The following is a 17200-nucleotide window of genomic DNA, read 5'->3' as shown; positions in this document are numbered from 1 at the left end:
AAGGCTCACTACAACACAATGTATGGGATTCCACATTCTGACAAGCTGCACACATGCTCTTATCTCACACAGTCCTGAAGATGGCCATCCAATTCCTACTTCTTTAAGTGTGTGTCTGCTACCAACTAAGGCACAGGCTACCAGAGGTCCTGGACTAAAGCCACCAATAATGAATTGGACAAAACAGTGCTGATATGAAAGGCTCAAGGATGCCCATTAAAGTGAAATACATTTTGATCATACACGGCGATATCCTTATTTCCCACCTTTGCTGCTGTGCACACCACAACATTGGGTTTTTGATTTTTATTTTCATGACCATAAAACATCCTGACTGTCAATCTTCTGTAGACAATTGGATTAGCCTAAGGGTTTGGCCTCATGGGAAACTCATAAGGCAAGAAAAGTGCCATGTGTGTCAATGAGTTGCCTTGAAATTTCAGTGCATATCTACTGCTAGGGAATAATTAAGTCTAGTATGGTTTATAATGGTAACAGGTCTACAATTGACTTTGCTTGGCTAAAGGTGAAACTTTGCTACACATGACTCTAAATAGCATACATTTTGGTCAAAAGGTATAAAACCATATAGAATGATGAAAAAGACTCACTGGTACAGACAAAAGATAGAGAGCAATGGCATCAATAGAGACATACACCAGTTCTCTATTCCTTTTACGGAAAAAGTTACATTTTGCACATATGTGCATTTTTACACATTGCGTGTATGTGTGTGTCTGTCCGTCTATCTAGTACCCTCTCCTACATCCTAGGTCTTTTCTCCTCACTTGCTCATTCACCCTGCCCTCTTATATCCCTCCTTTTGTAATAGTTCTTCTTTTCAGTCCCACCCCCTCTAATAACCATGTGAATCTCTCTTCTCCCACTAATACCAACATCTACCTCTTCAATTTCTCTGTTTTTCCGCTTCTACCTTGTTCTTCCCTCTAAAACTTCTTTCTCCTTTTTACACATTTCATCCTCACACCCCTACTGTCACTTCACTTTCCTTCTAGTCACTTTCCATTCACGACGCCTCCTTTTCTGTTTCTCCTCTTCTCCCTTTCTGCCTTTACATCCCTGTTTCCTTTTCTCTTTCCACTTCCTTCCCATTCCTTTTTATCATTTTTTCTCATTCTTCACTTTCTTTTTCTCCTTTTCCAGTTCCCCTTTCTTTTCATCCATTACCATTATTATTTCATCTTCTCCATCTTCCTCAGCTCTTTTAATCCCTCTCTATTACTTGCTTTTCCCATTATCTTTTTAATTCCAAGTCCTAGTCTTTTCTGTCATCACGGTGTTCCCATTGTCTCTTTTTCACTCTGGTCACAACCTGTTTCTAAGCACTCTCGTGCTGTTCACTTCACCATGTGACTACTCTCATTTGCCTATTTTTCCTCTTTACTCCCCTCTTCACTCTTTTACTCTTCTTTACTCCTCCTTCCCTTTTCATTCTCCTCTATTCCTCACCCAACTTCCCCTTACATTGCCCTTTCCAATCCTCATGGAGTACACTTTTCTCTCTTTCTTTCCGCCTATCTTTCTACTTTCTCTTCCTTACAAAGTCACACTCTTTCACTTCTTTGAGTTGCTAGCGAGGCTCCTAGCCTTCTACACTTCCCTCATACATTCTTACTCCCTCAATATTTTCCCATTGTGTTTGAGTCATTATTTTCTCTGACCTTCCCCCTCAACTTACACATTTACCTCCAATATGACCCACAATATCTTTCCTCTGTCTCCTCTATTTTCACCTGTCCATCATTACCTTTTCCCTGCTCTCATTTCCCATTCTTTAGCCATCTCAACCTCTGGGCTTAAGCCATTTTCTACTTAATCTACATTCCACTCACTTCTCTCTTTCTTACTGTCCTCCCAATCACCCTTTCCACCCCTCCCTCACACCGTTTTTTTGTTCCCCCAGAAGAGGGTTGGAAATGTCCATTTCTTTAACAATGCTATTTTGTGTTTCCAGTAATTCTGAATAATTGATTCACTCAAGTAATTTAACATATTTTAAGACTGTTTGGTAGGTCATATTAATGTTAAAGACTAATTAAAGTATTTGAAATAAAGCAAACAAATATAAAATTAATACTTAAATAAATTAAGTGACAAAAAATAACATAAAGACATTGGTCAGGGGCTGTCTTAGTTATAACATAATTAATATAATACAATATAATATAATATAATATAATACAATATAATATAATGCAATATAATTCAAAATACAAGTAAATCAAGCCCCTGTAACTTATGCCTTACCATGTATTGAAGGGCACTGGTAGTTCATTGTACTTGGAGCAAGCCTGTTTATTGGAAAATGTCCTCAATGGCTCATCTTGCAGCTGAATACAGCAAAAACAAGTTTGTTCATGGTAATAATAGATAATAATATAAAACCTACAAGGAATACCTCATCACTAAATTTCTGTAATAAAAGTAGAGCAGAAGTATATGCTTGCTCGATATTGTATAGTGGTGAATGGAAACCTCTCACAGTGCACTGGATTTAGATAAAAAGACATCTGCAAATAAATTTAAATTGCCACTACTTTGGTTCTGCCTACCTGATAACAGCAACACCTACATTTGGTTTTCATCAACTAACCATGTTACATATCTGCTGATAGAAGCAAAAGAAGTCACAAATTCATACATTTTAAATAGGCGCTTTGTGTAAACAAGCCTTTTAAATAAAACTGCGGGAAGAATGTGCTATGCATCTCCGGCAGACACTCTTAACTTTACTAAAGCTATCCAGTGTGAAAATTCTTTTGTTTTCTCCTTTATTATACTTTTTTAATGTGCCAGTGGTACAGTGTTGTCCCAAGTTCCTTTAAGCCCAACCTGCTCAATAATTTGTTTATCATAATTGACCTATAATAATTCTGATCCAGCAGCATATCTTGACTGCTTTGGCCCTCAGATGGACCTTAGCATTCCATGAGGAGCCTTATGAAACTAATAAAAACAATTAATATGCAATGAATCCAATACAAATCAAAGCTCTAGTGTCAGTTGTATCAGTGAACATGGTTTTGGAAGATTAAAGATGGACTTGAGACAATGACCCGGGACTAAATCTAACCCTGAGGTCATCGTATTCCAAAAATTAAATGTAACCTTTGTCGGTCTTGATAAAACTTTGGCCTTCGAGAAAGTGAGTATGGTAGTCAATAAAGGATGAGATAAATCCATGTTCAGTTGCAAGAAGGCCAGTATCAATTTCGGAGTGTTCAGGTGAGTTTTTGGCCTCAATCCTCAAAACAGTGGCCCGAAGAGGGTAGGGTGGAAGCGAAAACAATTGAGGAGTACACATACTGGCAAATCGACACCTTACCTTGAAACATAGTAAACAATGTAGTGAAGACAAGCATATTGTATTTATGTCCTCTAGAAGTGCAGGTGAATACCTTTTGGCAGTCTTAGCTCAGTTGGCCAAGGAAGTTAAAATGAATTGTTGCGAAATTGCACACTTTGATAAAAGCAAAAAAAAAAATCTAATTACAAATGCTTCAAAATACATTACAAGTAACCTTTACTGCAAACCAAGATTGGAGTCAAACAACCATGCTGAGAGATTGACAAAGGGCAGAGGCTAATTTGCCAGGTCAAACGGCTCATTAGACTAATACATCCACTCCAGAGTGTCTGTGTTTGACCCATGTTCACAATTTTGAATACTGGTAGGTCCACTCAACCTTTTATACTAATGTGGTCAGTAAAATCAACATTGAGTGATCTTTTACTCCCATGGGTGAATAAGCACTTTCTAAATAGGATGCAGAAAAGATTGTTTTAGAAAACCACATGCTTATTTCAAAGCAGAGTTCTGTGCTCAAGCTTAATCTTGCACTCATTGCCTATACCTATCTCGAAAAAACCTACCACTGGGATTTACATTGTGATGATATTGAATAACATTTTGAACAAAAACCTTGGTTTGTCTAGTTCTCCTGAATTACACTGATGTCTATGGCAAGGTTTATTCTGCATATGTTGCAGTGGTGGCTCGCATGCATAAGGTACTTGCTACTTTATGAACACATTATATTGATTTTTAAGTTTTTAGTATAGGATGAACATAGCTGTCTGTCCTTTCTGGATGTTTTATAAAATATAGCTTTTTTTATATTTACATAGTTGTAATCTAAAGTAGCTAGCTTAATTTGTATATTGAAACTTTTAAATTTACCTTTCCAAGATTTCGTTCTTATATAGGATTCAAGTAGTCAGAATGATGGATGTACGTATGTATGTAACTGAGCTTATAAAGCACCTAGTTACACTGACCAGTGTGTCCCCGCGCTACAGTATCAGCCCCCACAGCCTCCCACGCCATCATAGCATCCACCACCCATACCCTCGCTTTTACCTATCCCCTAGGGAATAAGTGGGTTTTCAGCTCTTTACGAAAAGCCACCTCTGAGGTTTCCAAACAGAGCCAGAGGGGTAGGCCATTCTACAGTTGGGCTGCCAGAAACTGGAACGACCGCTCTCCCATTCTTGCTCTTCTGATTTTAGGACCCTTCACTAGACCCCCCACTAGATCTTAGTTGTCGAGTCGGGTTAAGAGGTGTCGTAAAATTAAGAAGATAGCGGGGTCCTTTCCCCTGTGTGATCCGATGACTGACACAGAGGGCTTTGAACTGCACTCGCTCATTGACTGGCAGCCAGTGTAGAGTCTCCAACGCTTTCTTAGAAGGAGCTATCTTAGGCAGCATCAACACCAGCCGGGCTGCCTCATTCTGGATATGCTGAAGCCTCTGGAGGCACCTCACATTTGCTCTCAAATAGAGGGCATTACCATAGTCCAGCCTTGAAGTAACCAAGGCATGGACTAATGATTTCCTAGCTGTTATAGGAAGTACGTCCAGAGTCTTTCTGAGGCCACGAAGAATGCCAAAACAGGTACCCGCAACATGTCTAGTGTGGGACTCAAATGAGATTGTGGAATCAAACCAGATCCCCAGGTTCCTAACTTGTTCACTGGGTGACGGGGAGTGGCCCAAGCGTCTGAGGCCACCATGCTGAAGTCCAGACTGACAACACCTTTCCCACAATCAGCACCTCAGTTTTATCACCGTTCAGTCTAAGACTATTGCTGGCCATCCAGACCGCGAAGTCTTGTAAACAGGAGGCGAAATTACTGGCTGCACTCTCAGCTGGCGACGCTAAGTCCACAACCAGCTGAGTGTCGTATGTCACAACTCCCCCCCCCCATATTTCTCGGTTATCTCAGCCACAGGAGCCACATAAAGATTGAAAAGGGTTGGGCTGAGGCTAGACCCTTGAGGGACCCCTTGCTTCAGGCTTATGGATTTAGACCTATAGGGTCCCTGTGCTACTTGGAAACTTCGGTCATGGAGAAACGATTCCAGCCATTCCCACGCCGTCCCCACCACTCCTCCCCTTCTTAGACACTGCAGCAGTGTGATGCGCCACAGTGTCAAATGCGGCACTTAAATCAAGAAGAATCAGTGCCGCTGTTTAACCCTCATCCACGTGTCTACGAAGAGTGTCCGTGGAGAAAAGCAAAGCTGACTCCGTTGAATGGAGTGTGTGGAAGCCAGATTGCGTGAGATGAAGCAACTTGTGAGAGTCAATATGGGCAGTCTGTCCTTTCTGGATGTTTTATAAAATATAGCTTTGTTTCTTTATATTTACATAGTTGTAATCCAAAGTAGCCAGCTTAATTTGTATATTGAAACATTTAAATGTACCTTTCCAAGACTTCGTTCTTATATAGGATTCAAGTAGTCAGAATGATGCCAATGCCATATTTATGGAAGTATTTATACTAGTCAGAATGAAACGAGAACTCCTTGGCTCATGAGGGTTCTAGCTAACACTAAGTATCATATTGACATCTCAAAATTAAGAGCAGCACAATTGTCCTACTCCAGTTAAAAAGCAGGATACATGTCTGGCATGGAGACATTTTCCTTATACCTAAAAGCCTCCTTCAATCCGCATCATGGATACAAACTACTTTTATTCTTAAATAAAGAGGGTTGATTTGCCACATCAACTGTATTCAAAAGACATTTTCTTTGTAGCCGGGACGTCACTACATATTATAATCTAAAAGGGTTACAAAAAGTAGAGTATTCACAAATTCTTTTTTTCCACTTATAGGGCCTGATTTAGATTTTGGCGGACAGGTTACTCCATCACAAGGATGATGGATATCCCGTTTGCTGAAATATAAATCCTGTTATGTCCTATGGGAATATATTTTGGCGAACGGGATATCCATCACTGTTGTGACAGAATGACCCATCTGCCCAAATCTAAATCAGGCCATTATTTGCCCTAAAATAAATTATAAATCATTACAAGCAACACCTTTGTGCAAATGCCTGGCTAAATCTTAACCTATTGGTGTGTAAAGTGTACCAGATTAGCTGGTTTCATTTGGGTGTAAGTTAAGTACTCTGATACATGTAGGATATGTAAGTCATAAGTTATATGAATATCCTTTAAGTTATACATTTGCAGGTATTCACTTAATATTCATTGATTCATTGATTAATCTTTATTTCGTTCAATTGTAACCCTAAAAGATACATTAAAAAACAATTTTACAATACCAATTAATCCAAAAAATGGGGTACAGAAAAGAAAAGGGCAACAATTGATACAATTTATATGATCTGTTCCAAATACGCCATAAAACCTATCTATTGCTGAGTCAGCCTGTTAAAAATAAAGTGAAGGAAAGGATACTCCAGAGCAGGCGTCTCCAACCAGTAGCTCGGGAGCTACTGGTAGCTCACCAGCACCCTCAAAGTAGCTCTCAGAGGTGAAGCCAAACCAATCTGATCTCAGGGGTTCTGTGTATATTAAAGAAGGCAGCACTACTCGTTTCATTACCCATAAGAGTTACAGACAGCCAAAACAATGGCAGGACTTCTTGATAACACTCAAACACACACTCTGTTGGCCTATCAATCAATCAATCAGGGACTTATAGAGTGCACTACTCACCCGTGAGGGTCTCAAGCACTGGGGGGGGGGGCATTTGTGCAGCTCCGGTCATTCAAAAAGCCAGGTCAGCAGAGCAGAGGTTTCTCTTGGAGGCATAGAAGAAGATTCTTTTGTTGAGGTATTGGGGTCTGGTGTTGTGGAGGGCTTTGTAGGATGTGTGTGAGCAGCTTGAAGGTCATTTTTTTTCGAAGGGGTGCCATTGGAGGTCTCGTAGGCGCTGGGTCATGTGGTCTTGTCGTGGGATGCTGAGGACGAGTCTGGCTGTTGCGTTCTGGACGGTCTGGAGTTTGTGGAGCAGAGATTGGTTGATTCCGGCATAGAGGGCATTCCGGTAGTCCAGCCTGCTAGTGATGAGTGCGTGGGTGACGATCTTCCTGGATTTGGGGGATCTGTTTAAAGGTCTTGCGAAGTATGCGGAGGATGTTGAAGCATGTGTAGGCCTATGGGTCTGTCACATGAACCATCTTTATCCACTTTAAATCTACCTAAGAAGGAGATTGGCCATGTTATATGCCCTGCTCTATCAGTCACGCCGGGTGTGGCATCAAAGAAAAGTTGCAGCAGTAACCAGGTGTGACTGCAAGAACTAGAGTGAAAATGTGTTAGTTGGGAGCATGATCAACCAAAGAGCGGAGGAAAGAGAGGATGCATCCAGGGCAGAGAAAATTAGAAGCATCATATTAATTTTTGTGTGGGTTTGTGATATTGTGTCCTTCCCTAATAAACAGTGTTGGTTCCTTAAAGCTACTCCTAGTGTCAAGGGCTGACAAATATGTATGCTGGTCCCCATCATAAGAGTATTATCTCTGATGCAATTGTGCCCGTTCATGGTATAATTGTGCCATTGCCATAATATTACATCCTTGACTATTTTGGGCATACAAGTCTAGTAATTACATACTTGCTACCATCACTGACATATTAAGAGCATGACTGGCTTGCTTTTAGCCATTCCTGACAGAGTGGCAACCGCTTCTCCCATAATAATGTCCATAACTGATATATGTTGGGCATCCAGCTGTGGCACAGTGGTAGCCTCGGGTTTACTGGTGGGCATTATTAGCATAACAGATGCTTTATTCGTGTTATGGTGAGCAAGCATGGCCTATGATTCCAATTCCTAGGTATTTGAAGCAGAATGTGTCTATCCCTAGCATTTTTACATGGCTATACTCAATGAAAATGAAAAGCTGATGTTTAGGGACTGTGTATTTTCTAACAATGAAAACTGATTTGATTTTTAAAGAAAAAAATTATGCTTTTTCTGAAAAGGATTTTCTTTTGGAAAATTGAGTTTGATTGCTGGAAAGTGGAAAGTGGTTTTGATAGAAAAATATGTGTATTTTTAAAAACTAATATGCTAATGAAAACAAAATATTACAATTCTAAAACACTTTTAAAGTGGTTAGCTAAATGATAATTTCAATTTGAGTTGGGGAGACTTACTGCTGTGGTACTACCCATTGTGGCACACAGCATGTGATGATTTGAATTTAACTTGTTTACAAGCATTCAATATTGATAAACGTTTTCTCAGCATTCTGCTGATAACTTCATCTGGAATGTTTGCGTGGTGACTACTGATAAATCTTTCTTAGGTGGTCGTAGTGTAATGTTAATACATATCATCAGCATTTTACAGTGATAAAATATTCTAGTAGCTCGGCAGGACTTTCCTTGAGCAGAATTAGCTCTCACTACAGAAAAGGTTGGAGACCCCTGCTCCAGAGGGAGAATCGCACAAACTACCTTAATCTGACTACTGCGCCGCTACCTTGTTTGTAGTAAAAAGCACGCAGTCGCAAACAATTTTTTCAGCACCTCGTTATCCAATGGACAGGGACTCAGACGGAAAAAAGGATCTGATTTCCCCCAGTAAGTTTTTGCAACGAATTTTGCATGAAACTTATAGTGAAGCTGACAAAATTTTGCCGGAACTGTAAAAAGGTGTCAGAGAAAAACACCTACCCCATGCACAATGCTTACTAAATAGAGGCCATTTTCAATGCAGTACTCTCCTTATTTCAAAATTAAATTCTAAGGAAATTAAACAAAATGGATACTCTCGGTCCTCATGAGTGCTCTCTGCACCTCGGCAGACTGTCAAACATTAGCCACTGTAATTCAACGAAGTACTCTCAAGGGTCAAAAATCAGTCCTAACTGAAAAGATCCCCACATTCTTACACTTTACCAGATGTAACAGACATTAGCATTCCCTTCAACCAAGGTAATGTACAACCAATGTTTAAAAGCCTATCTATAATACGCAGTCTGGAAATCAAGCCTGTGTCAAGCCACGCTACTCGATGAAACCACTTCCTACCACAAAACTTGCTTTCTTAACAGAGATATAAAGTTAAAGCAGCAAAGCAAAACCATGTTCATCTACATAATAACCATTTGCATGATAAATGCTTATTTATCCAAGATAACCCTGATCATGAAGGCCAACCATGCACCTGTAATCCTACTCAACATAGTATCAACATGTTATGGACCCAATCCATGAAGCCATTTTTGCACGTAAGTTTGGCTTACATGTGCGGAGGCTGATTTTGCACTCATGTAAAGATTTTCACACAGGAAGACTTTTGTGGGAATACATTATCATACAGGACTGGAAGTAGGCAAGAAAAGAAGGCGTAATGGCTTTCTTTTCTTCAAACAGACTTGAACTATCATTGTCCTTCAATCTTAAGCATGCTTGCACACTGGCAATCGCTCAGCCAGACTGTCATTTTGACTTATCTCTCTCAACACCCCAGGTAAGACTGGCTTGAGAACTTTATTGACTTGATGGGAGAAGCTCTCTACTGTCATCAACTTTATGATATCCGGTGATTGTAATTTCCGTCCATCAATCTATCAGGCTCCAACTATGGCATAATGACGCTTAACTTGGCAATTTATAGTCTTCTCAGAATCTGAACTACACATAACTTCACCTGGTTTTTATCTCACTGTGCCTTATTTTCTACCTAACAAATTCTCTAGTCATTTGGTTAGACCTCCATCTTTTGGCTTCTCAGTACAGTCGCCATGTGGCTACAATAAAGCAAGAAATAGCAACAAGTGGATATTAAGCTTTTTACCACATGTCCTCTTTACTTGAGTGTATCTTTACATTCCTTTATGTCATTGAACACCAACTAATTGAATGCCATGCAACCAATATTAGGGTATTGTGGTGCACAACAATTGTATTTTGTGTTTGGTGTTACTATGTCCTCGTCCCCTTTGTTCTAACTGGGCTACTAATAAATTGCTGATCTCCAGCCCTTTAGGACCAGTACCACCATTTCATGACATTTATTGAGAAAGGTCATTTTTGTTGTGTTCGTTTGAGGGGTGTTTCTCAAAATGTTTGTCTGTCTGATACATTTTGTTATGCAAAGTTTACCTTTCTTTCTTCCTGTTTTTATCACTTCTTGTTTTCCTTTCATTTATATTTTCTTCTTTAGAGGATAGAACAGTAGAAGAAAAAAATAAAGATTTCAAACATGTTGGCAGTTCTGAGCGATTCGTTTTTTGTATAAGTTATCATTTATTTTATATTTTACAAATCAGACGTTCGTAATTTATCACATATCTGGCCTTTATATATGCTTAATCAGAACTGTTCTGTAATTTAAATCGACTGGAATAGTCTTTAAGAGTGTCATTCAAGTACATTTTAATCGGTTGCAGATAAAACCATAAAAGAGCATACAATCATGGAATAAATGAATTAGTTCATCAGTTAAAAATGTGAAGAACAGCAAAGAAATACCAGCATTAGTTTGTAAGAGTGATTATAGTAGATGGTCAGACAGAAATCACAATAATCCTGGATGACCCACATGATCCCTGTGGAAAGAATGGACAAGATGCAGTAGCCTGACTTTCTGCTGAACTCTTTAGTTTGAGATGCTAAATTTGTAACCTGGGAAATTATGTTCTCCGAATGATAGTGATCACAGAATCCTAGTCCTTTCCCCAAGGTTGCCTTAAAGGAAATGTTGGCTGCTAACATACAGCAATATATATCCAATATATTTGCAGGTACTGTAGTCACAATAACTAAATTTCCAGTAAACCCCCCCCCCTCTATATAAAGAATGGTAAAATCTCCCTAGGGTGGCGTCTATAACTTTTATTTGTTGGACTAGTGAGTGATTAAACCACACACAGACATAAGCCTACTGGGCTAATGTCCATGCACCTATAATTGCTGTACTGCAGATGTCTGCATGAGAATGACCATGGCCCTGATTCAAGTGTTATTTAAAGATGTGGGCTTACATTGAGTACATCTATATGCATTTGTTTCTTTTAGTGTACTGTGATGGAAATAGAAGATAAAATCTGTGAGATTCCAAAGCTTGAAGAGGAAGCTCAAACATTTTCAGAGTTTGTTTCCTCTGGAGAAGTCTCACGCATGAAAGCCCGAATGGCACAAGTGCGCCGATATGGGGACGAGCTGAAAGAACATGCCCTTCGTGTGGAGGAAACCATCTCTGGGGTAGCATCTCAACAGCATAAGTTTGAAGAAAGCATGGAACAGGTGGTGTAAAATATAATTCGATTTTTTTCATGTAATCAAATATCTAAACAAGTGTGTAACTAATGGATACCACTACTGCACTAGCTGTGTCACTCCATGAAATGTACTATTAAAATGCCTCATCTGTAGTCCAAGTCTAAACCATCACCCATTCCTAGATAGTGCCATGGTAAAAATAGTTACCATTCCCAAGTAATTGCACTCTGAGCATCATTTATATTAAAAGAGTACAGGGGGATCATTAATCCAGTGGACGTGCTGTTGCCCTGCAGGCTGTGTCTGTGTCCACGAAACTCCCCAACATAAATTTACAAGTAGGATTCTGATTTCAAACAGCATTTAATGCATCATCACAAACTCTATCACTACACTCTAAAACAACACTCCAGAATATAACCCGACACTGAACTCACTATTCTAAAACAAAACTCCAACATTACATTTCAGCACATCCTTCCAAAACAATATTGTCACAGTCCCTTGCTACAGTCCATAGCAAAACTTCAGCACACCAACAGTTAAACAATCCAGCAAAACACTCCCACACAGCGATCCACATTTACCACATAAACACAAAACCCCCAAACTCTTTCAGATCAATACCGTGGCACAACACTTATTTATTGTGTTGCTCCTGCACTTGAATACAGTACTGCAACAATCAAAAGCAAAGCCTCCACAAAATGCCCAACATGACACCACAACATATCACCTCAAAACACATTTCAAATCAGCAATGAGCTGGAAGCAGAATACAGAAATGTCCGTCGCAACACAGTTGACACCATGACACAAAGCTTCACACTTAGAATGTTAACATTCCTCATAATGACAGTGCAACACAGCGCCTTATATAATGTAAGATCAAATCATTACAGCATTCCAAAATAACTCTCTAAATTTTAAACTGTGATATTTTAACAGAAAAATCCAAATGTACACTCTTTAACATAATATTTCATCACTAACACTGCACTCTGACTTTAGAACTGAAACAACAGTATAAAGGCCTGATTCGCCAAGGTAAACTTAGACCAAAAGTCTAAGTTTATGACTTTTAGTATTCACAAAGGTAAGTTGCGAGTAGTATCTTTACATCCGCACTCGGGCAGAATCTCCGCCTCCAGAGTGGGATCTCAACACTCAGGTGCAAGTGGAAACTCCGTACTCAGGCGGAAACTCCACCCAAGTGCGGCCGTAGAGATACTGCTCTAACATACCTTTGTGAATACCAAAAGTTGCAAAATTAGACTTTTAGTACAAGTTTACTATTGTGAATCACGCCCTATGAGTACCTTACAAAAGTCAAAGGACATCATCACAGATCTCCAACCCAGTACAGCTTTCGAACATACAAAACAAACCAACATTGCAACACATATTCCAAGTAGTCAGGACTACCCTTCACACATTACACTACAATTCAGCACTAATAAACAACACTCCAAAACCCCCTATTCCAAAGCTCCCTTCAACACAACCATAGAACAACTACAGTGTAAAACCCCAAAACAACACTCAACTTTAAAAACTCCAATACACTAACACCCTCTTTTAACCCAAATTCAATAAACAATTAGGCACAACTTTTCAGTTCACTACACAAGCACAGACATCCAACACTCAAATACAACACTCCAACACAATGCTCTAGCACTACAATACAATACTTAAGGACAGCACTCCAGTCCTCTTTACCAACAACATGTGTGAATACTACAACTTTTCAACAAAACATTTCAACATACTATTCCAGTAACCCCACACCACACTTAGTAGACCACTTCAACAAAAACACTTTAAACACTAGAATATTACATAACAGCCTAGCACCAGAATACATCACTTCCAGGCATCACTCAAACAAAACACTCCAATACTGTCAATATATACACAAAACATGCAATGGATATGACTGTTAGTTTCTTGTCATAGCCATTTAGGCTGCCTCTGCAAGTCCAGAGTGAATTGAGTTAGCATGATTTCATTTCAGAGTTAGTTTGTGAATGTTTCAAAACGGAAGCTTATTCTTCCTGTTTTCAGCTAAAAGTGAGTGCTTATGCCAGTCAGTAGTTTCCCATTGTAAAAGCATGAGGCATGAAAATCAGTTCCATTCATAGCAATTGTACATAATAGTGAGAGTGAGAAGTACTTCTACTTAACATGTCACTCAAGAGTAAATCGGGAACTGTGTATAATCCAAGAATTATGTTCACCCAGAAGTGTTATGTATGCCTTCATGTACCAGTATTATATCTTTATAACACACTTCACATACTTTTCTTGAAAACATAGCAAATTTCTTTGTAATGGCAACATATCAGCCAACCCGGTGTTTTTTATTTATTTGGCCCAGGTCCAGAAATCCATGGCTGATATTGAGAGCACGTTGTCAAAGCCAGTTACTTCATGTGGCTCAGCTGCAGACACATCAAGAGTCCTTCAAAAACATATGGTAAGATAATTCCCATGATGGTTTTCTTTCTTAAATGAAATACACAGATTTGAATTGATTTACAAACATTTTTACATATGTTTTATTATTATTATTAATGATAACAATAATAATAATAATATTATACTTCAACAAGAGGTGTTTTCTACCTACGACTGTGACAATTAAAAAACTGTAGAAATGTAAAGATTTTTGCTCAAGTTATTAGATGTGCTGAGCAAATGCAACTTGTATGGTGGAGAAAAAAGATACAGTTACTCACTGCTCAACAACAAAAAATGGTAAATTAGATTTTTTATATTGAAGATATATTGTGTTAAATGGAGCACTCTTTCCATTACTGTAGTTAATGTATGATCATTTTTCAGTGATGTTTGATAACACATCTTGTGGATAATTCAAAGCTTTTCAATTTAACTAATTCCTAATTTGCTGCACAAACATTTCAGTCATATCATTGTTACTAATGGGAGTGGTGCATTTCTTTTTTGGTAATGTGGAATAGGACATTTGCCATGATATTGAGATGTTGAAGAACGCAGTAACAACAATCTCAAACAGTGCCCGTAAGGTTGCCAGTAGGGACAAAGCAATTCAGGAGACTGCTGCCTTACAGCAGAGGTACGACTCTGTTCTGGGAAAAGCCAAGGAAAAACAAACTCTCCTGGAGAACCTCTTGATACAATGGCAAAGGTGAGTCTGCTGATAAACACTGCATCCAATCCTAGGCAGGAGGGAGTATTTTGGGTCATGTGTATTGAAAAAGTGCACCGAAAAATAATCCAGACTTAATGCTTTTTGCACCATGGCATCAGTGCTTACAATATAAAGGGCAGCTTTGCCATGTTGCCCAGATAACATTTTCTTGGACCATATGCTTAGTGCCTCTAGGCCCTGTGAGTGCTATACCCCATACAGTAGCCTCATCATATGTATTGTAGAACATACATTAAAGCAAACAAATAATTAACTCGTTTTTCGGTCAGCGCTTAACAAAGAGTTAATCTGCGTACCATCACAAATTAGTATGTCATGTTACTGCGTTCATTTGTGTTACTATGACTGTATGTGTGCGTGTGTGAGCCTTTGACATTTGAGTCACACTTCCCTGCTGACACTTAACTCAGCTGCCATTGTGCCATCTACTATTTTAAAAAACTGAAGATGTACAGATTGCATAGGAAGTTGTGTGCTTTATTCTCTATAGTCTAGGGCCAAGGGTCATAGTACAACTATTTATTTACCAATTTACCGTGGGTTGTGCCCATTATTTAGATGCTGCAAAAACAACAAGATGATGGAAGGAATTATTTAATCAATCTCAGCCACTGACAGTCTCTTGGGCCGCATTCCAGTCCATTGTTTTTCGCCCACCATGCCAGACAATTTCCCAAGACGGGACCACAAGGACCCCATACCAGTTTAGGCCTAATTAGGTCTCCTCAGTAAGGTATAGCTATGGCACAGTAAGCATGAGATGCACATCTGAGCATGCCCATCTCACTAAAAGCGTAAAAAGCAAAAACATCTAAATAATGGGCAAAACCTATTATTTAGATGCTGCAAAAACAACGAGCTGACAGAATGAATGCTTGAAATAATATCATTCAATGGAACCCGCTTGGGTCGCTTTCTATTCGATCATTTTTCGGCCACTCTAGACAAAGTCCCACCTTATGCAAATTAGCACAGAATCTGCTCCTCATGGGAACAGTCTGTCCTGAACTTCCACACAAAGCCCCCTCCAGAAGTGACCACAAGCAACCCCAGGCCAGTTTCGACCTACTTAGAATGCATCAGTGATGTATAGCTTGAGTCCTATGCCGCAGTGTGCATGGGATCCATGCCTGGGAATACCTGTCACACTTAAAGCATAAACTGCAAAAAGAACTAGATGATGTATGGAATGCTAAATTAATCTTATGCAAATCAGTACTAACCCTGCTCCTCATGGGAATAATCAGTCTTGAACTGCCGGGAGAGGCCCCCTCCAAAAGGGACCACAACCAACCCCAGAACAGTTTTGACCTACTTAGAACTTGTCAGTGAGAAATTGCTTTAATCCTATGTCACAGTGAGTACGGGCCCCACTTCTGGGCATACCATTCACACTGTAATGAGTATGCTCAGACGTGGGTCAAGTGTTCACTGTTCCATAGGACTCATGCTGTACCTCACTGATGGGAGATAAGTTTATCGAAATCCATCTGGGATGTCTCGTAGTTTCTTGTTGAGATGATCTTGCCTGGCAATTCTGGATGGACCGTTCCTATGAGGAGCAGGGTCAGTACTCATTTACATAAGGCAAGCACTTATCTAGGGTTGCATGGAGGGCAGACAACAATGGACTAGAATATGGCCCAAGGCAATTTCCAGTAGCTGAGATTAATTCAAGCATTCCATCCATCGCCTTACTGTTTTTTCAGTTTACGCCCTAAGTGAGATGGTTATGCCCAGACATGGCTCATTGTGCCTTAGGACTCATACAATACTTTACTGATCAGACTTAAGTAGATTGAAACTGTTCTGGAGTTGCTTGTCCTTCTCTTCTGGAGTGGCCATTGCCTGGCAGTTCAGAACAAACTGTTCCCATGAGGAGCAGGGTCAATACTGATTTTCAAACACAAACTTTTATCTAGACTGGCAAGGTGGGTGAAAAATGATGGCTTGTAATGCAGCCCAAAGCAATTTGTTGTGGTTGACGTTAATTCAAGCATTCAACCCATCACATGTTTTGTTTCTTGCATTATTTGGGTATTTGATAAAAAGAAATCTCCCTTGCACGCGAGCTGATGTGGGTGGGTGACTAGATGAGGAAAGAGATGTGGCCAACAGCATTTGATAGGTATGGAACACTTAAGGATGCCTTGTCATTTCATGACAACTTATAGAAGAATAGTTCTAATACTTTCATATACCCCTTAGTCATATTAACAATAGTTTTCGAAGGTAGACAATGTCGCCTAATGGGGATACATTTTTCCTCATGCACAAAACAAATAGCCCCATGCTACAGCTCTCTCTATAAATCCTTCCCATTATTCATAACACAAAATCTGCATTCTGCATTCACATGTGTATTGTCCATTGTTGCTCCATGCTCTTTGGACTCCCCTCCTGTGGAAGTTCACTATATGTATAATCTTCTTGCATCCCTAAAAGCAGTATAAACTTCACCTTTGAATATGGTATATGTTTCTAACT

The 17200-nt window shown here is 39.5% G+C and overlaps 1 protein-coding gene across 1 annotated transcript in view; it reads left to right on the top strand.

Moving 5' to 3' along the window:
* SYNE1 (spectrin repeat containing nuclear envelope protein 1) overlaps positions 1-17200 on the top strand; it is a 2361447-nt gene that overhangs the window by 713072 nt on the left and 1631175 nt on the right. The window contains exons 33-35 of the mRNA XM_078648775.1: positions 11314-11541; positions 13898-13996; positions 14502-14689. Of these exons, the coding sequence (XP_078504901.1) occupies positions 11314-11541; positions 13898-13996; positions 14502-14689 (515 nt within the window). The remainder of the gene's footprint in view (positions 1-11313; positions 11542-13897; positions 13997-14501; positions 14690-17200) is intronic.

This window comes from Lissotriton helveticus, chromosome 6, assembly GCF_964261635.1.
Source record: "Lissotriton helveticus chromosome 6, aLisHel1.1, whole genome shotgun sequence".
Lineage (NCBI taxonomy): Eukaryota > Metazoa > Chordata > Amphibia > Caudata > Salamandridae > Lissotriton > Lissotriton helveticus.
The sequence above is the reverse complement of the archived record's forward strand: the minus strand, read 5'-3'. Positions and strand labels throughout refer to the sequence as shown.